The sequence below is a fragment of the Kryptolebias marmoratus genome, linkage group LG14 (genome assembly GCF_001649575.2).
Source record: "Kryptolebias marmoratus isolate JLee-2015 linkage group LG14, ASM164957v2, whole genome shotgun sequence".
NCBI lineage: Eukaryota > Metazoa > Chordata > Actinopteri > Cyprinodontiformes > Rivulidae > Kryptolebias > Kryptolebias marmoratus.
In genome coordinates, this window is record NC_051443.1 from 6,774,574 (window position 1) to 6,795,797 (window position 21,224).

A 21,224-nucleotide genomic window follows, 5' to 3' on the forward strand; every position below is an offset into this window, starting at 1 on the left:
ACAAACAGTTTCACACAGGGATACTTTAAATTATTGTGTCACTCTCAGATGTTTCTCAAACTCACGTGTAAAACAATCAATTATATCCTTTCAAATAATTAACCCTTCCACAAACTTACTTATTTATCTAAAAAGTGAAATGAATGAGTTTTGTCAACTCCTGGTGTCTGGTTTCTACCACTAGATGGCAGCATTTTTCAGGTCATGAGGGTAACTACGCAAATTACACACCTACAGCGGGGCAGAATGTGTGCTTTTGGTTTTTATTTTGAATTATTTTCAACTCTGCCGCTTCAACAATGCAACATCGTTTTGTTTATTTAATTGACAAAAGACATTCAGACGCAACGGAACGTGTTTGAAAAGATTAAAGAATGACAATGAAAATACTGTAAAAGCTAAATAGAAAAGAAGAAAGAAGCAACCGAATGCAGAAGAGGAATACAAATAAAATGAATTTATTAAGAATGAGCGTACAGTCCTTGTACTTATTGTTCTTCTTGTCGTAGTTGCGTGATGTTGCACTGATGCAACAATAATTACAACGTATGTGCAGAAAAAAAAATGACAACCACCAACGAGAGAAATTGCATTGTTTGCAAAAATGCAATGTGAACGCTGAGGCCTGAAGGACTTTGCAGAGGAAGTTATAACTGAGCTGTTAAAGGTAAAGGTAGTAAAACATTAGCTAAAAGCTAAAAGTAGCAAAAGGCTAGCTAAAAGTAACACGAGGCTAATTAAAAGTAGAAAAATTGAACAAATGTGCCTTGCTTTTACATTTCTAATTGGCATCAATGATGTGACAGAAATAAGTGAGTAAAACTCAACTTTATACCAACTTAGTTATAGGAAATATGCAACATCCTGTGTGCACAGTGAAGTGCTGCAGCTGATGTAGTGTGTGTGCGCGCGCGTGCGTGTATGTGGAGTGTGTAAAATTGAAGTAACTCTCGAGTTTTCTTAAAGGATGAAACAGGAGCAACAGAAAAGAGAAAGGAGCCCAGAGGTGGCGGTGGGGAGGGGCGTTAAACCATCAATAAAACATCTGCCATGGGTGGTGACCTCTGACCCCCGTTCCACACACACACACACACACACACACGCGCGCGCATCCCTTCAACATTCAAATTTTTCTTCCCCCCCTCCCTCCTCAGATCAATGGGCACCACACAAAGTCGGTGGAGGCTTTTACTGGACAGCCCCGCAGTGTCACCNCCCGCTGTTGGTGCACGCGCAGAAACAGCTGTCACTGAGTGCAGCTCGGGAGCGCGCGCTGCAGAGCGTGCGTGCAGCAACGGCGGCAGAAGCAGCAGCAGCAGCAGCAGCTCCGGGCCATCTTGTATCAGACACGATGAGGCTGTGAAGAGGAACCACAAAGAACTGAGAGCGATTTTTTTTATTTTTTACCCTCCCCTACCTGGACCGGGACTGGTGACACGAGGAGGCGAACCCGTCAGAATCAGAACCACACCACCACCACCACCACCACTCCCCCTCTCCGGTCTGCCGCCTCTCTCTCTCTCTCTGTGTGAGTGTGTGTGTGTGGATTATTCGGCGGACTGAGAGCACCATGAGCTGGGGGACGGAGCTCTGGGTGAGTCCCGTTCGAACCGTTAGATGAAGGAACCGGACCGGGTACGGGCTCGGAGGCCCGCCTCGGTCCGGGTGCGCAGTTTACCTCTCGGTGACATTAGTTTAAACATGGAGGGGGGGCTGGTAGGGGGCAGTTCGTCTCTCTGTGTGTGTTTTTACCCCTCGTGTGTTGGTGGTGAGGTTCTGTCAGCATCCATTTTATCTCATATTTGTGCCCCCCCCTCCCCCCAGGTTGTGTTACGGTGATAAATGCGTAACAAACAGGTAAATATTTCACAGGAAGTGTGTTCGGCCCGAGCAGGAAGTAGATGTTTACGTCTATATCCTCGCATTGAACCAAACCCCCGTTGGTTGAGATTCACCTGCTTCTCCTGTTATCACCCGCCGCCGAAGGCGAAGGCGGGCGATAGTGTTTTTATTTGTCGGCGTGAGCGCGCGCTCGCGCACGTGTGTGTGTGTGCGTTCGAATCTCCGTACAGCAAAATATCCCCTGAACCAGTGGACGGATCTTTAATGAAACTTTCAGAAATTAGATTTTCGAGCTGATCAACTTCTTTAGTCGATCCGATTCAAGATGGCCGCCCTCAGCAAATGGTTATAAGTCAATTAATTTAAGGAATGTTGAGCTACAATTTGCTGTGGCAGTGGCTGAGACAGATCCCCAGCCTGTGCCCTGAGCGCCAACTGATCGAGCGAGATTCTGTGTTGAAAAAGTCTATGTTATTTATTGGAATAAGCTCTGTCTGTCTGGTAGCAAAATATCCCATGAACCACTGAATGGATTTTAAAGAAACTTTTAGAAATGAATCATTGGATGTCCATCTACGACTGATTAAAACTGTGAATAAACCCAATTCAAAATAGCCACCATAGCCAACTGATCATAGAAAACACAGCAGTGGCTATAATTCAGTCAGCTTTGCAATTATTGAGCTAAAATTTGATTTGGTAGTAGCTGAGCATTGCCTCTAACACATACATTAAGTGCAACGCACAGTAAGTTATTTTTGCATAAACCTTTGGCATCAAATATTGGAGTTAATGCTGTTTGTCTGTTAGCAAAATTTCTTATGAACTACTGGACAGATTTCAATAAAACCTTCAGAAAAAAATTACAGGCTGTGCATCTACAACTGATTAACTTTTGGAGTCAACCCAATTCAAAATGGCCGCCCAAGCTAATGGACCTTAGCAAACACAAAGATGGCTATAGCTCAGTGAATTTTAGGGATACTGAGATAAGATTTGTTTTGATTGTAGTTGAGAGATTTATCATGATTATTCTCAAAATTTAACAAAAAATTTAAATTACAGGTTGAATGAAGACATGATTTCTCATTTTACTCATGACTCTTAAGACACTAAAGTCTCAGGCGTAACATATTTTCATTTTTAATCCATACCTGTCCTGAAAACTTCACAGCAACCTGAAATCCTTTGTGTTTAAATTGATAAAACCTCCTAAGAGCAGCTGAAGCAGCAGCAGCAGCAGCGTGATGATGACCTCACCACATTAAATTCCTCTGTGATGATGTCACTGTTCATCCCTCTGAAATTTACTGTCAAGGACTTTTAATAAAAACCTGGACGCTTTGATCAAAACCACTTTCTGGATCAGTGTGGCAGGATCTTTACCTGTGAACTGACAGGAATGGGAACTCCGTAAATAGTTGGTTTATCGTCAAAAGGCAGGCGATAACGTTTTTACCTGTGTCTGTCTGTTAGCAAAATATCTCATGAACCACAGGAAGGATTTTAATAAAACTCACAGAAAGCAATCGCAGGATGTGCATCTAGAGCTGATTACAATTTGGAGTAAATCAAACTCAATGTGGCCACCACAGCCAGTTAATCGTTACAAACACAAACCCATCTATAATTTTTGCAGATATGGAGCTGAAATGTAGTGGGAGCTAACAGTCATTCCCAACTTGCGCTCAAACTTGCGAACTTCATTGTGCAAGATCTTGCAATATCACACGAGGTTGCGCATAACGTTACTTTCCACGTTTGACCCAAACGGCTACCGCTCTCGTTGTTTCTCCACAAAAGCTGAGCTCAGTCTGAAACACTGGCGTGAAAGGCGACGGGCGATATGCATTCCTTCGGGGAATTCTAGGCATTTCATTGTTTTTGCTGCGTGTTTCTGTGATTGTGTGTGTGTGTGAGAAATTGTTGTTGCATCACTTTTATTGGAAATTTTTGTAGCAATAACGTCTTTTTCATCACTTCCTAACATTTGGCAAATGTTTTCACCACTTTATTACTTTATTAGTAGCCTGCATCAACACTTAGTATATATAGTACAACAGTGTGTATATATATATATATATATATATATATATATATATATATATATATATATATATATATATATATAATTTTCCTTTCTAAGAATAAAGGATGGTGAGACACTCTACTTAGTTGTCCCGTAACTCACCTGGTCTAAAGTTCACAGTAAAAAGGACCTCTCCATGTCCCACATTCTTCACATCTCCCAGGTGCTGCCGTAGTATTTGTACTTTTCTGTTGCACCGCCTGACTGAAAAGGAAAAGTGCACAGAGCCCCGAGGTGCTTGTCTGGCTTTCACATGCCCCTCGGAGTCTGGAAGAAGTTTCTCCGATGGAGCTTCAGCAGCCGAGTGCATTGCAACAAGATGCTGGCTTCCATTCCTTCGCCGAGTCTCCACACTTGTCTCTCCAGCCTCAGTGCGTTTTGGTCGGTTGCGGAGCGGGCGTAGAGCTCGGCCTCAGTCCACGCACATGGCCGGTGCCACTGGAAGGTTTCCTGCAGTTTGTTGTGTTGCCTTGAAGCACGTCACACACACACACACACAGCCGTCCGGTAACAGCATGTACAGCTGTATGCAAAGCAGGAAGCAGGATGTTCTGGTCAGGGCTCAAATAAGTTTTTAACATCATGGTCTGTAAATCTACCAAAAAGTGATTTCAGTCCGTAAATCCAGAGATTTATTTACTTTAATTAAATGTGTAGCATTCTTTGAAGAAATGCATGTCATCTGCTGCCTTTCATGCAAGGGGTTTTAATGGAAAAAGCAGAGAAGGGATGAAGTCGTAGGGGATGACTGTCAACTGTCAACTGTTTTATCTCAGTATCTGTAAAATTCACAGAGTTATAGCCGAGCAATTATAATAAACCCAGATCAACAGGTGTATAGCTGAAATCAGGAGGTTTGTGGTCATTATAAAAGTTGCAGCTCATAAAGTGTTTTGAGTCTGAAGTGAATATCAGCGTGCTGATTTTCTTAATGCTCGCATGCACGACACATGTCGCTGCTCTCATCCTGTTGTTCAACAGGAAGGACAATGATATTTCAGGAAGTGAAGTAAAAGTAGAATGTGGTTGCTCAACCTCTTACCAGCACGAATGTGGTGAGCTAGCACAGTCACGTTGCGCTGTGGTACTCTCCCTCCTTCGCGCTGTACTCACATGTTCGAAATGAACTTCAAGCCTTGTCACAGTAGAGCTCGCAAATGTCTGAGCTTCATCTGCACCGCAGGTCCGAAGCTGTTCGTGCTTGAGCTCAGAAAACCAACCGAGTGAATAAAGAAGCAGAACTGATCAGGATACTTCTGTATTGTTTTTCTCCTTGTGGGTCATCATCAAACTGGTAATAGTGTTTGCTGTGAAATACTTATTTTAAATTTTTTTCATTTTTTAAATTTTGTTAAACAGTTAAGAAGTGAGAGTTGTTTTTTCCTGTTTTATCCATGCACTGCCGTGACCCCCCCCTGTTTTATCCATGCACTGCCGTGACCCCCCCCTGTTTTATCCATGCACTGCCGTGACCCCCCCCCTGTTTTATCCACGCACTGCCGTGACCCCCCCCCGAACAATAACCTTAATAAGTATCGAATTCAGCCAAAAGAGAAGGAAGCACAGCGTGGTGAAACGTGACTGAGCCACACTGGAGCAAAGGTCAGAAAAAGAAAAAAAAAGACGATTATCCTAGAAGGTTTTGTAACAAACTTGAATCCAGTTTTAAAATCCAGTGAGAAGAAAGAAGGCGATGAATCCAGAGCTGTAGCTGAGGAGTAGTGGTGTGTGACGCTGCAAAGTTTGGTATAGATCTGATACCAAACAGCTAAATATCAGGCCAGGGTGTCATGTGTTATCATCAACATTCCTAAATCAAAACATATTTTTATGAATATTAAATGACAGATTTTTCTAATCAGAGAAACTGCAAGAAATGCAGTGAATGCTGAGCGCTGAATGACTTTGCTGAAATTTGTTAAAGCTAAAAGCAGCAAAAGAGCTACAACAGCCATCTTGAATCTGGTTGACTCCAAACGGAAATCAGTTGTAGATTAAAATTTGAGTTTCATTAAACCACGTCCTGTGGTTCGTGAGATATTTTGCTAACAGACAGATACACATAGACACAGGCGTTTACTGTAGAGTATTTTTGTTTTTTCATGGTGGGATTATTATTTGATTATGACGGAACTATAGAATTGTCACTGTGATTAACATCCCAACAAGAACGTGACTATAAGAGCAGTGCAGAACACTAGCTAGAAGCTAAACAAATCAATATGCTACTTTAGAGCCAGAATTAGCAAAATCTTAGCTAAAAGTAGCAAAATCTAGCTAAAAGCTAAGAATAGAAATACACTAACTAAAAGTAGTCAAATGTTAGATAAAAGCCACAAAGTAGCAAAAGACTAGTCAAAACTATTAAACTTAAAACTTTTAAAACACTAGCTTATAATAGCAAAAGGCTATCTTGAAGCTAGAAGTCGCAAAGGAACAAAAGGCTAGCTAAAAGTGAAGTGTATGAAAAGTTTATTTAGAAACTAAAAGCAATAAAAAAGCTGACAGATTATGCAAAGTCATACAAGATATTGCCTGAGATTGCACATAATGTTATTTTCAAGGTTTGACAAATATGGCTATAAGGTGGTTGGTGATAAGCATTCATTTAAGGAATACTAGACCTTTTATATAAATAAAGTAAAGAAACAAACTAAAGTATTGATCCAATACCAACACTGGTATTAATAATATTCTTATTTACATTGATCTGCCCACTCCTACTGAGGAGCTGCTGGTTCGTTTTCAGTTTACATAATAACCGGACACCAGTTTATGTAAAACTGAAAAAAGAAGTGGGCCTCGCTGTCCCACGTTGTGCAGGGCGATGCATCATTTACACGCCTTGGATTTTTTCACTTCTCTCATGCGGTGCATTTGGGAACCCGTTAAAAGGATAGTTGTCCTCCCAAACGCACGTAGCAGCTCAGTGTCTCCGAACGATGTGAGTGGGTTTCCCTGATGAGGCAGCATGGACCGGGCCGAGACGCCGATCAAAGAGCAGCAGCTGAAGGTGAGTTGACCCGCTCAGGGGCCAGCAGAACCACCTTTACAGACGTTCAGGTAGAATGGTTCCCGAGTTGACTCAGGATTTTTTTTTTTTATCTCTCGTCTCGTTTGTTTGCTCTTTTGAAACTGTCTGAATATCTTTGGGTCGTCACAGCTGATATCAGAGAGTGAGAGTGGAACAGTGTAGAGTGGCCCGTGATGCACTTGTTGATTCCTGACTCAGGCAGCGGGTCACAGGCGGAGTTTCTGGTCGTGGACTCTCAGCAGTGAAACTGATTGCCTTCAGGCATTGTGTGGAGTCTAGTACAGCCCGGTGTTAGACTGGGATTTCCTCCCTGTTGGATCTCATGTCAAGTCAGTCCCCCCCAGGGTCCTCTTGCATCCCCCCCTGCTGTTCACTTGACATTCAGAGCTGAAACCTGATCTACCTTGTACCTTCTCTCAGCCGAGTGTGTGTGTGTGTGGGGTGGTCAGACTAGACATCCACCTGTTGAGTCACTATGACCATCTCAGGCCCATTTTCTCCTTGGAACCTCTGAGACGTTAAAACGATGACTGGATGATTTTGGATCTGAGTGGGAGTAAAGCGGAAGGATTATTCACTCGTGTACAGTAGAAAAATAATACCCGCAGTTGAACGGAGACAAGATTTTATGTTTGCCTTTGCTAATCTGAAAATATTACAAAAAGTAAACCTGAAGTCAGTACGCATTGTTCACCTTTGCTGCTTTTCACTGAAGATGTAGTAAATCTAATTAAGGAACTCTATTAGCGCCGCGCAGCGACTACTCTGCTGACTCCTAAAAGTGGCAGCACAGATTAAAGGAACAGTCTGGTCATTTTTGAAGTGATGTTCGGTCAAATGGTTACCAATAGAGTGTTCATTATCAGCCGTGACATCCATCATAGAGCATAGAGTAGGGGAGAAAATGATTAAAGTCTTTGTCCAGGCTAGGCTAATGGCTCGGCAAACGAGGGCCTGGTTTTTTTTAAAATCGTTTTGCAGGTTTATGAAACAACTCTTTCTCAAAAATAACATACTGGTGTTAAAGAGCACTACATTAGCTAAAAATAAACCTCTACATTTTTGCATGACACAGTATTTTTTTTTAATTTGTTGCTGTCTTCTCAGCTGAACAACATCAGCGTTACTACATAAATCTACACAAGAATCAGTTGATTCAGTCTTCTATGTTCCCCGATACATTGCGCATAAAAATAAATTATAACCCCCGCCCTTTCCATAATTCAATTTAAGGGGTTTTCTGAGGGCAGAAGCAGTCTTTTTGTCTTTTTAAAACTGAATCACTGAGACGTTAGCTATTTAGTCATCTTGAAAATGTGACTCAGTCCTTCCCAGCAGAGTTTGTTTCACCCTCTAATCTTTAGTCTTTTCCTGTTGTTTGAAGAGCCTAATCACTACTGAGACAATAGATGCTGTATCAGAACATCACCTGAGCGCCGTCTCCGTCTGCGGTGTCCTAATTAATGCCTTATTGTTCTGCACGCTGTAAGAGTGGCAGTATTGAGTCTCCCTCAGCAGTGCTGGTTATTTATAGCTTGTCAAGGTGAACTGTTGTGAACAAAAGGCTGCAACAACTTTCGCCGCACGGCATTTAGTTTAAAACAGCTTCGTCCAAGCCCGTCTCCACCAACGAAGCAGCTCAAAGATCAGCAACAGGTGGCTGATAATCCGAAGAGTTTCTATGAGTATGTTACAACATAGACTAAGTTCAGTGGTCATGCGTTCACCAAACTTAAAAAGAATATTTATGGAAAAACTAGCATTCCTCAAAGGGACGCGTGTTGCCCGAAACCTTGACTGCTCAAGGTTTAAACAGAGTTGTTAGTCCTCAGATTATATGTTGCGGATGACTCTTAGCTATGACCACACCAAATTGTAGCTCACTAATTATAAGATTGACTGAGTTATACCCATTTTTGTGCTTACTAAAATTGATTGGGTATGGAGGCCATCTTGAATCTGGCTGACTTCAAAAGCTAATCAGTTGTAGATGTACATCCAGTGATTACCTTCTACAAGTTGCATCAAAATCTGCCCAGTGGTTTATGAGATATTTTGCTAACAGACAGATGTATTCACTCTACAATATCACCAGCTTTTCATTAAGGGGATTATTATTATTGAAGTATGATGGAATTATTTAAATTTTTTATTGTGATTGCTATCCAAACAAGAGAGTGATAATACTAAGCGCAGATGTGCGTTGCACTCATTCAGTTGGGTGAAAACCACCTACTTGTGCTTTAGTGCTAAAGCGGTCTCAGTTCTCCATCTGTGCACAGAACAGTGAGTTTGCTCCTTGTGTCTCAGTAGTGATTCATGATTTTACTTCCCTAAAATCATCTCAATGTTACAGGATTCCATATGCGGTCAGCACAAGTGCAAACCTTTTTATTTTGTTTAACCATCCTTATGATGGCTTAAACTAAACTGATTTAAACATTATGTGCGATCTCATTCGATATTGCAAGATATTACTCTCTGATTATATGTGTTGTGAATGACTCTCAGCTACTACCACATTAAATTTAAGATCAATATCTGTACAACTGCCGAAGTTATAGCCATTTTTGTGTTGGCTAATGTTGATTACATGTGGCCGCCATCTTGAATTGGACTAAGTCCAAAAGTTATTCATTTATTGATGTATATACAATAACGACTTTCTGAATGTTACATCAAAATCTGTCCAGTTGTTCATTAGATATTTTGCTAACAGACAAACAAGGTTAAAACCAACAGTTAAAGCCAAAGTTAAAGCAAAAGTCTTGTACAATGAGTAATGCTTAGAGTATGTGTTGTGACTGACTCTCAGCAACTACCACACCGTATTTAAGCACAATATTTGTAAAATTGACTGAGTTATAGCTATTTAGTCTTTTTTAAGATCAGTTGGCTGTGGCAGCCATTTTGGATTGGATTGACTCCAAACGTTAATCAGTTGTAGATGTAGATCTGGTGATTACATTCTGAAAGTTTCATGTAAATATGTCCAGTGGCTCGTGAGATATTTTGCTAACAGATCTATATACGAACACACGCACATAGATGGGAAAAAACATTTTTATCGCGGCTTGCGATATGTAGGGGCGCAAATTGTGCATATTGCAGACAGAGTACAGATCAATGATCGCATAGAAAGACAAATAAAGTTTAATTTGTAGTGAGGCTCATTCACAGCAAACTAAATGAGTCGACGTGCTTGTGAACGGGCGTTCCCCCCTCAGTGCACCTTGGGAAATGTGGCGTTTAAGACTCATGTCTGAGAGTATGTAAATCACAGTGACAGATATGACGGGACGTCTGCCTGTCGTGTCAGGCAGCTTCTTGAAATGTGCCATCTTTCCTCCTGTCCTGAGCTGAGCCGTGGAAGGGCGGGGTGAGAGGGCCGCCGCAGAACTCAGAGAACTTCTGGGAAACGGACCCAGCCTGGGGTTAATCTTCTTTTCTTCATTCACTAAAGAGAGAGCAAAGTGTTTTCAAACTTATTTATTGAGCTGCAGATTAACAGTTGTTGTATAAAACCTCGAGTCATCCTTTTCTCATATTTCTTGCCCATCGTCAAAGGCTGAAGGCTATAATGGTTTTTCCCGCGTGTGCGTGTGTGTCTGTTAGCAAAATATTTCATAAACCACTGTTTAAACTTTATTGAAACTTTCAGAAAGTAATGATTGGATGTACCTCTACAACTGATTACCTTTTGGAGTCACCCATGTTTAAGATGGCCACCACAGCTAAGCAGCCTTGGAAACACAAAAATGGCTAAAACTCAGTCAGTTTTATAATTAGTGAGCTACAGTTTGGGGTGGTTGTAGCTGAGATTCATCCACAACCTAACTGATCACACAAGTTTTGGAGTCAACTCTGTCTGTCTGTCTGTTTGCTGACTTTCTCCTGAACCACAGGGCGGACTTTAATAAAACTGTCCTTAAGTGATCACTGGACATACATCTAAAATCGATAACGTTTGGAATCAGTCCATATTGAGATGGTCACTGCAGCTAGTCTACCTTAGCAAACACAGAAACAGCTATGACTCAGTTGGTTTTACAGAAATTCAGCTAAAATTTGACGTGGCAGCGTGCAGCACCTCGAACTATCTGTGTCTTTAATTTCAAAGATAATCGACCAAAGTGGAGTTGATTTGTTGGAGGAGGGGGGATGTTCAGATGTGTGAAACTCAACAGAAACGTCTCCCAGGCGCATGGGGTCCTGCCGACACACGACTTGGGTTTTGAACGGACCGGTTTTAGCCGCCGTGAGTAAAAAAAGCGTTCATGTGAAGTCATATAGGACCCCGAGAGAAGCAGCTTTTAGCTGTTCTATTTATAACCTGAGGCGCACACTTCGGTCTGCAGCACATAAAGAACATGTTTAATCTAGTCTCTCATTTACTTCCACTCTGTCTCCCAGCGGACTAAATTATAAACCAGAGCAACTTGTTTGCGTGTCGTTTGAGCCCGAAGTTGCGCAATCTGCACGGCATCTGTGACTGCATTTAAAGGCCGACACGTTTTGGGAACAAAGTACAGTAATGGTGACCCACTGCAGAAGAACATGCTGTCAAGTGTTTTTTTTTTTTTTTTCTTTTTTAGTGGAACAGGTTGGAGGGAAGCATGTCAGGGCAGAAGTGAGGGATGACGTCTGCAACGAGAGATTCACATAAAATTTAAGAAGCATCTTTACAACAAGCAGGAAGTTCAGCAAGGTTGTTATTTACTCTCCAGAGTGTACAGCTCATCACTTTGACTCCATTTCATGGTAAAAAAAAAAATGTAAAAAGAAAAAAACTAATTTGTATTGATTAGTGTAGAGGAGAGCAGTCAGTGTAGTTTCAAGATCTGTTTTTTTTCTTTACATTTTTGCACCGATAAAATCTGCCCCATTTAATTAAAACCCTAACATTCCTTAAAAGAATGCATATCAGCCGCCACCTCTCATGCCAGAGTTTTAAGCTAACATCATCCTATGATCGGAAGGGATGGAGGTGTAGCCGTTTTGGTCCAGCTTTGTAAATGACTTCCTGCGCAATCTCAGGCGACACCTCGCCAGACGCGTTAGAGCTCAGATTATACGTTGAAGATGACTCTCAGCTACCACCACACCAAACTTCAGCTCAGTGTCTGTAAAACGGACTGAGCGGCGGCCATCTTTGCGCTCGAGTTGGGTTGGTGGAGTCGGTAGACAGACACAGTCTGACGTACACAGGTGTGAGTGGTCCCCTGTCTGTTGGCCCGTCCAGTTGAACCCCACCTCTCACCTGATGACTGCTGGAAATAGGCACCAGATCCCCGTGACCCCGAACAGGAACAAGTGGGCGACAAAAATGGACGGACGATTGTCATTTTGTTAAAGTACTGCATAAAACGTGAACGTTTCATCGCAATTTCCCTAAACATTCCAAAGTTTCCATCGTTCCACAGAATGTACTGCATTATATAAGAATTAAAGAGGTTTATTCTCCAAAAGGAACAAAAACAGCTCAGCGGGAACAATAGCTGCTGTGTTTTTGGAGGAATAATCCACAGAGCAGGTTCAGTAATCAGATTAATAACAGCGTCATTTCATGAGGTTCTGCTTGCAGCATTTCTGTTTCGCCCGTCGGACTTTTGGCTCGGCCTCTGCTCGGTGAGCTTCAGCTGAGTCGCAGCAGGTGGAAAAGTTCTCCACATATTCGCTTTATTTGCTCGACCTGGACGTGTTTCTCCTCCTGAGATGGATTAACTAAACCCCGCTCCGCGCTCGGTTTTCCTTTGGTGTGCTCGCGTCCGAACCTACGAGCATGTTGAGGCGAAGAAGTCAGTTTTTTGTTTTCCTGGACAATGCGCTGTCTGTGAAAGCAGAAGATGAAGGGGCCGGAGAAAGAGAGGAGTGCGCTCTGACTCCTTTTGAAGAGTATCTGCAGACGCTGCTGCAGATAAAGATGACCAGCTCTGTAAGTCAGTGTAGGAGGGAGGAGAGCTTCAGAGTTATTACTTTCTCTGAAACCGTTTGATTCATCATTGATTCCTTGAAAAAATTCTTATCACTCACTGAGTTTTACACTAAGATCTTCTTATGAAGAGCAATGACAGAGCTGTAGTTGTTAAGGTCACACCTTTAAAATAATGTTATTTTTAAACCTATATGATATCTGAAATGTCACACTCAGAGTATGTGTTATGAATGGCTCAGCTACTAGCAAGTCAAATTTCAACTCATTATATGTAAATTTGATTGAGTTACAGCCATTTTTGTGTTGGGTAATTTTGATTAGCTGTGGTGGCCATCTTAAATTGGATTAACTCTAAAAGTTAATCAGTTCTAGATATACAACCAGCAATTAGTTTGTGAAAGTTTCATTAAAATCCATCCTTTGGTTCATGAAATATTTTGCTAACAGACAAGCAGGGTTGACTCCAACAGTTAACACTTTGCTTTTTAGCAAAGACCTCTCTTAATGAGTAGCATCTGGAAAATGTGTTATGTGTCTCATTTACAACCATACCACATTTTAGCTTAATATCTGTAAAAGTGACTGAATTATATCCATTTTTGTGTTTCCGAAGGTCAGTTGGTTATGATCGCCATATTTTATTGGATTGTTTCATTCAGTTAATCAGTTACAGAGGTATATCTAATTTTTATTTCCTGGAAATTTCATTAAAATCTGTCCAGTGGTTTAAAAAATATTCTGCTAACAGACAGACAAAGTTTAAATCCAACTAGTTTATAGCAAAACTAAAAAAAAAAAAAAATTATTGCACAATCTGTTAGAGCCCAGACTTTGCTTTTGAGATCAGTCTCAGCTATTACCACACCAAATTGTATTATAACATCTGTAAAACTGACTGAGAAATAGCCAGTTTTGTATTTCTTAAAGCCTGTTGGCTTTGGCAGCCATCTTAAATTGGATTAGCTCCTAAAGGTAATCAGTTGTAGAGGTAAGTCCAATGATTACTTTTTCCAAAGTTCCATTAAAATCCACCAATTTGTTCATGAGATGTTTCGCTAACAGACACAGACACAGAGAAGCGTATTATTGCCCTCCTTTACGCTTGTGTGGCGGGTGATAATAACTCCTCAGCTGGCGACAGGAAGACGTTCTTAGCAAAGGAACCACCTACTTAGAGACGAAATGCAAAGGTGGGGCGTTTAAATGATGACTGTGGCGACGCGTATCAGGTGCGGACAGGAAATGTGGTGTTCACCGTCAGATTCTGAACATGTTTACCATACACTCTTAAATCTTCGGCACGGCAGAGGTGCTGGAGCTATAAATATCTCTAAGGCATGCAGACAAGAGTCTTTACACACAAGGTCACCCCCTCTGCTCCGAGCAGCTGTTCACATCTAAAACACACTTTAGACAGCAGATGTGTGTGAAGGAAGTTTTTTTATACGATAATGTTTTTTGCCCGCATCCGTGTGTCTGTCTGTTACCAAAATATCCCATTAACCACCAGGCAAATTTGAATGAAGTTTTTACAGAGTAATTATTAGATAAGCATCTACAACTGATTAACTTTTGACGTCAACTTGATTCAAGATGGCCGCCACAGCCAGCTGATCATTAAAAGCACAAAACTGAATGTAACTCAGTCAAATTCACTGATATTGAGCCAACATTTGGCGTCATAGCGGCTTAGGCTTCTCTTCACCAGACAGCATGAGCACAATCAAATTGCACAAGAGTTTTGTTCAAAATATTGCCATTAACTATTTGGAGTTCACTATGTTTTTCTGTTAGCAAAATATCTTATGGACCACTGGATGGATTTTAATGAAACTTCCAGAAAATAACAAGTGGGTGTACCTCTACAGCTGATTAATTTTTGGAGCCAACCTAATACAAGATTGCAGCCACAACCAATTGACATTAAAAAGCACAGTAATGGCTATAGATCTGCCAGTGTCACAAGTATAATGATAGAATTTGGCATGGTTGGAGCTGAGAGTCATTGACAACACATACTCCATGCACTGCTCACTGTGTGTGATCTTTGCTTCAAAACTTTTATAGCTGACTTCTCGTCTCAATCCGGTTTGTCTGTTTGCAAAATATGGAACGAACCACTGGAACGAAACTTTCAGAAAGTAATCATTACATGTACATCTGCAACTGATTAACTGTTGTCATCAGTCCCGTTTTCAAATGGTCACCACATGTAACCCGCATTAGCCAGCACAAAACTGACTGTGACTTGGTGAAGTTTACAGATATCGAGCTAAAATTAGATGTGGGAGTAGCCGAGAGTCGTTCACAACAGATACTCTTGAGATATGGCGATATCGCGTGAGGTTTGACCAAAACGGCTACAACGCCTTTATTTTTCATCAAAAGATTATGAAAAGTGGTGGGTGATATGCATTCCTCTAAGAAGTCCTAGGCCTTTATTTTTTAGGAAGTTTAAAAAAAAAGTGATAATTATTTAATTTTTGTGCATATCATGTTTTTCATAAAAGTTTTAGAATCAAATGGAACAAACACGAATCACCTCTGCGCTGCTTGACTTGAATAGTTCTTGCAGGGGGACTTGAAGTAGGTGCACAGGAAGCTAACGAACACTTCTCATATTCTGGTGATCTGAGCTGAGCTATCTGATGGAGGCTGTTGTGTTCCTGCTTCTGATTATCTGTTGCTGTGCACATGTGTGACACCGGGGCCACGGAGGCGTTGTTCCACCCCGCTCTCCGAGACAAAGCCTGGTGTGTGTCTGAGAGGGGGTTTGGCATCTCCACCAAATATTTGTCCTAGCTGCTGGACGCCCACCACCATGAAACAGAGCGAGGATGGTTTTAGATCCGAGCTGTTCTGCTCCGCTGGACGCAGCGTCTCTGATTCCGCGGTGGATCTGCTGTTGGGTTCTGAATAGTCACTGGAATCTAGATAATCAAGCATTTTGTGCCACTTTGCTTAACCCAGCAAGACAGAGCTGGTTTTACTGGAACAAACAGGCTGTTTGTTAGTAATTTTAATTGAGCTGCCTCTCACAGCTCAGTGAGCAGCTCTGGATGAATGCTGTTTCTATCTCAGGCTTCTCTTTATCACCACAGTTTAAAGTTTGTCAGCTAATGAGACGTAATTACGTATGTTCACAAACACAATAAAAAAATCACAATATGTACAACCCCAGTCCCAAAATAGTTGGGGTGTTGTGTAACATGAAAAGAAAAAAAAAATGCAGTGATTTGCAGAAAAAAAGACAATAATTTTGAATTTGATGGCAGCAACACATCTAAGCAAAAAGTTGTAAAAGAAACAGCCGGAGGAGCATTTTGCAACAAATTAGGTTATTTAGCAACAGGTCAGTAAGAGGACTGGGTATAAAAATTGCATTTTATAGAAGTAAAGATGTGCAGAGGTCCACCAGTCTGTATAAAACAGTCTAAAACACGTGGAACATTTTCAAAATAATGTTTCTTGGTGGAAAATTAGAAAGACTGAATATCCCATCATTTACAGTTTATTAAATTATCAAAAGATTTCAAGAATCTGTATAAATCTCTGAGCTCAAAGGACAGGACTGAAGGTCAGAACTGGATGTTTGTGATCTTCTGGCTCTCAGGGGCCACTGCATTAACATCAGGTCTGATTTTCTTATGGACATCTCTCTGTTTGGAAACCATAAACTACACATAATTTGTACTAAAGAGGAGAGGGACCATCCGGCCTGTTATCAGTGCACAGTTCAAAAGCCTGCCTCTCTGATGGTATGGGGGTGCATTGGTGCCTATGTTATAAGCAGCTTACACATCTGAGAAGGCACCATCAATGCAGAAAAGTACATACAGGTTTTAGAACATTAATGCTCCCATCCAGACAGCGTCTTTTTCAGGGAAGGCCTTGCACATTTCACCAAGACAAAACTGAACCACAAAGGGTGAAGGAGCTGAACTGACCTGCCTACAGTCCAGACCTGTCACCAGCTGAAAATATGTGGTGCATCATGAAACTAAAAATCCAACAAACAGCTAGAATCCTCCATCAGACAAGAATGGGTCAACCTCCACCTCCAGCAGCTGCTCTCCTCAGTTCTAGATGTTTACAGACTGATGGTAAAAAAAAAGAGAGGGGACGTTTCACACATGACTCTGTTCTGACTTTCATGAGATGTGTTGCTGCCATCAAATTCAAAAATAAACATATCTTTGCACTAAATGGTACAATTTAGGAAGCTTTTGTTGCTTACCGCCACTCAGATGTAAAACTGTGATCTGTTAGTTTTCGGTGACATGTTTCCTCTCGGTGCTGTGGTTTTTCATTGGCCCATCTCTCTGACAGATTGGTTAAGGTTCAGAAAGCACGCTCTGCAAAACTTCCAACAAACTGAAGAAAAACCTTCAGTTTCTACTGTTTATTGTCCACTGCTAAAGGTGAAAGACCAATAATGTTTTGGCCTGAATGTGTGAGTGTCTGCTAGCAAAATGTCTCATAAACCACCGGACGGGTTTAACTGAAATTCTTAGAAAATAATCACAAGATGTGCACGTACAACTAATAAACCTTTGGAGTTAATGCAATTTAAGATGGCCACTGCTAAGGCCACCTTTGCAAGCCTAAAGAATGGCTCCAACTCAGTCGGTTTTACAGATATTCAGCTAAAGCTTGATGCGGTAGTAGCTGACACCGATCCTCACCACAGTCTTGCAATATCCCATGAGTCTGAACACATTTTCAAGGTTTGACCAAAGTGACTATAACTCTGTCACTTCTCATCAAAACATGGTGCTTTAAGTAATGCTAGGCCTTTATTTCTTTCTAGAATTTGTGCTGATATAAGCTAATTTAAATTAAACCTAAATCCTAAACTTAGATTTCCCCCAGTGTGTCATTATACTCAGAAAGGTTAGTTGTAGAAATCTGATTTTAAAAATTGTGAACAATATGTTATGTTTAAATGTTTTTAAGGCTAGTTTGGATCAACTTTAAGCATCTGCAGACGGTGTTTTCTAATGTGATCGTCAGCCATTTCTGTTTGTCCCTGTTATACGTCACTTCCTGTCAGCTGAGCAACAAAGACTTATGTTTTTCCTCTAATTGTGTGGTTTTAATAGAGTATTGATTTTAGTTGTCCTCTGCAAGAGAGAGAGAGTGTGTGTGTGTGTGTGTGTGTGTAGGGAGGGGGGGTCACACCCTATTAAATTCAGGAGTCCCTAGAAGTGTTTGTTCTGAGGTTTTAGATCAGTAATGGTCTTTTTACCATTATGTTGTAAATTCACTGAGTTTTATGATCCAAAGAGAGCAACAGAAGAAGTTGTTATCATTTTGTGCTTTTATTTATGACAAACCGCCATCTTTCCGTCGAGCTCAGTTGTTTGTTTAGAATTCAGCAGTCGGGTTTCTGGGTGAACTTCTATAAGAAGGGATAGTTCAGACGTTTTGAAGTGTGCTTCAAAGGTTATGAACAGTAAACATCTTACCTGTTGTCCTTGAACAACCTCGGTTTTGGAGAAATAAATTTAAATTCTGATCAAATTGATGAACGGCTTGCCTGATCAAGACCAGGACCGAAGTGGGCCGTTGCCATTTTCAAACAACTCGACAGTTTCAGTTCTTTCAGGCACTCATTTCTAAACCTATACACTGCTGTCAGTTTGACACTACAAGGCTATTTTTTCAGAAATATTATTATATTAATGCAGGAAGTAGCCCCAGCTGCACAGGAAGTGCTACAGCCAGCTCCTGGTGGCTGTAGCACTTCCTGAATCTAAACTAAATTACCTTGTAATGTGAAACTGACAGTGATATTAAGCAATTGCATGAAATGCTACAAATATTTGGAGTCTGGAGTTGATTTAAGGCAGCAGCTATTCACTTAGGCTTTGGTCCTGCTATGACTAGCCATAAACTTGTCAGTCCTGTCAAAGTTAAACTCTGTTTCTCCAAACTGAGATTGTTCAAAATCTCTATCTACAACACGTGAGATACGTTTTCCACAGAACTGCACTTCAAAAGATGTATTTTTTATTCTACTAGAGATTAAACAATATATCTTTCACTTGAAGCTGCCAGGCATGTACTTTAAGCTAATTTTTCCACTCTCTGACTCTCTGCTGCCTCCTGTGGCAGAGAGAAGAATAGCAGCTGTTGTGTTTGGATATAGGCTTATTGTTTTACTATGATAATTATCAGGAGTTATATCTAGGCATTATTTATTCAGGGAAAAGTCTCTTTGAGATGATTATTTTTTTCAATATTAACCCTAAAGTTGCTTCAGTGATTCAAATACAGGCTTATCTTTATTTCTAAAAGCAGATGACTCGTAAATTACCAGTTCATGCAGTAGGCTCAGCCCCCCATCTGCCTGCCTGTCTGTGTTTTATAGTGATAATAAAACCCATTTCTTTTTTTAAGGATGCACGCTACTGATCTCTCAGTATGAAAATCATTTAGAGATTGGGACTGAAGTAGTTGTTCAATAATCTGCATTAGTTCAGATTAACAGCTAGTCGGATGCATTAACCTGCATCATAATCCGTATCTATACTTAGTGGGAGGGTTCTGCAGGGTCAGGAGGCTGATCCTTAAACAAACATGCACTTGTTTTCTTACACCCCTCATGTATTAAACAACCTCTAAGTGTCTCTTTTGTTCCCTGTTAGAATCTGTTCCTCATTTCCTGGAGAGCGAGGAATATTTAGCTCCAGAGTTTGGTTTGTTTTCGTTCGTGTTGTACAACTGTAGTCCAAGCCGAGGCCTGAAATAACAAGCAGAGCAGTTCTGTTTCACATCCTGAACGTACACCCCCCAAAACACTGCCCCCCTCCCCGATCAGCGCAGGAACAAGGTCAGGTGTCAGGAGCTGAACATGAAAGAATGGCTGTATGTCAAGGTCAGGACAAGACGTTATTAGTCTTTAGAATGTGGCCGTAGGAGGCGAATCTGCTGGTTTCATCATGATGTGGGCAACTTTTTAACAAACTGGGACAAGGAAACCTGCCGGCGCGTAATCGGCACGAAGGGAACGCGTTCATGCTTTGGCTAAAGGAGAATTGTATTCATTTTGCACATGTAGTCACAAGATTTTTACCACATGTGTCATTGACTCTTCTGATTTACAGTTTCCACTGATGTGCCTGCAGAGAATAAAATAAGGGAATGGAAAAAATAGTTTGTCTTTTATTTATGACCTTAGCCTGAAAATAATTCTGTTCATCGACAGAAACTGAGTTGAAAAAAAGGCCAAGCGTTCCTTCAAGCAGTGCATCAGAGTGCCAGACTTTTAAACTAAGTTCATTTTCTGATTTAAACATTATGTGCGATCTCATTCGATATTGCAAGATAATATACTCTGATTATATGCGTTGGGATTGACTCTCAGCTACTACCGCATCAAAATTTAGCTCAATATCTGTAAAACCGGTTGAGTTGTAGCCATTTTTGTGTTGGCTAATGTTGATTGGCTGTGACGGCCTTCTTAAATTGAATTAAATCTAAAAGCTGTAGATGTACATCTAGTGATTAATTTTTGAGAATTTCATTCGAATTGCTCCAGTGGTTCATGGGATATTTTGTTAAAAGACAGACAGGAACGCAGTCACTGGCTTAAACATCATCACACACTGCCAAAGGATGAACTTTTTATTTCAGTTTCTTTTATTTTCACAATACCTATTTTATGCACTCACTTCTGCTTAAAATAATATGAATAAAAGTGTTTAAATGCTTGACACCTTGGTTTGTGAGTTGTTTTTTTTTTTTTTTTTGTTGATGTGAGTAAATGAACATGCTCTGTGTGGTCAGGGTGAGATGGTTTTTATCGGGTTAAATACTTTCCCAGCAGCACCGGCAGGATGTTGATTTGATAAAGAAGAAACCTGTGAGCGTATCTGTTCGAATCACTTCTCATTATGTTGCTTTTTGCTACAGTTCCCTCTCTAGGATTCATCAATTATTAATCTCCAAAAGCGTTGTTGATGGCTTTTCCATTTTACCGCAGCAAGTGCTTTTCATGCACCAGGTCATGTTCTCACCGTGACTCATCAAGACGTGAGTCAGGAGCTCTGTTACTGCCTGCCGCCAAACGGTGAAGGCAGGTGATAATGTTTTTTGCCCGTGTCTGTGTGTGAGCGCGTCGGTCTTTAGCAAAACATCTCATGAACTGCTGCATATATTTTATTGAGACTTACAGAAAGTAATTGTTGAATTATGTTTTAAATTCAACTCGACTCAAGATAGCCACTACAGCCTGCTGACTGTAAAAACCACAGAAATGGCTGAAATCTGTTGCGGTAGTTGTTGAAACTCATTCCAACATATGCTCAAAGTGCTGTCAA

At 40.9% G+C, this 21,224-nt stretch overlaps 1 protein-coding gene across 22 annotated transcripts in view; it reads left to right on the forward strand.

Annotated features, from left to right (window-relative positions):
• Positions 1-1,273: 1,273 nt before the first annotated feature.
• The window catches only part of LOC108244772 (formin-binding protein 1), a 74,935-nt gene continuing 54,984 nt past the window's right edge, over positions 1,274-21,224 (forward strand). For 20 of the 22 annotated variants that reach the window (XM_037979250.1, XM_037979252.1, XM_017431226.3 and 17 more), the window contains exon 1: positions 12,733-12,900. In XM_037979250.1, coding sequence (XP_037835178.1) covers positions 12,748-12,900 — 153 coding nt within the window. In that variant the 5' untranslated portion in view covers positions 12,733-12,747. Of the gene's footprint in view, positions 1,595-6,887; positions 6,945-12,732; positions 12,901-21,224 lie in introns of those variants that run through there. The other 2 variants (XM_037979259.1, XM_037979258.1) reach the window with 2 other exon arrangements.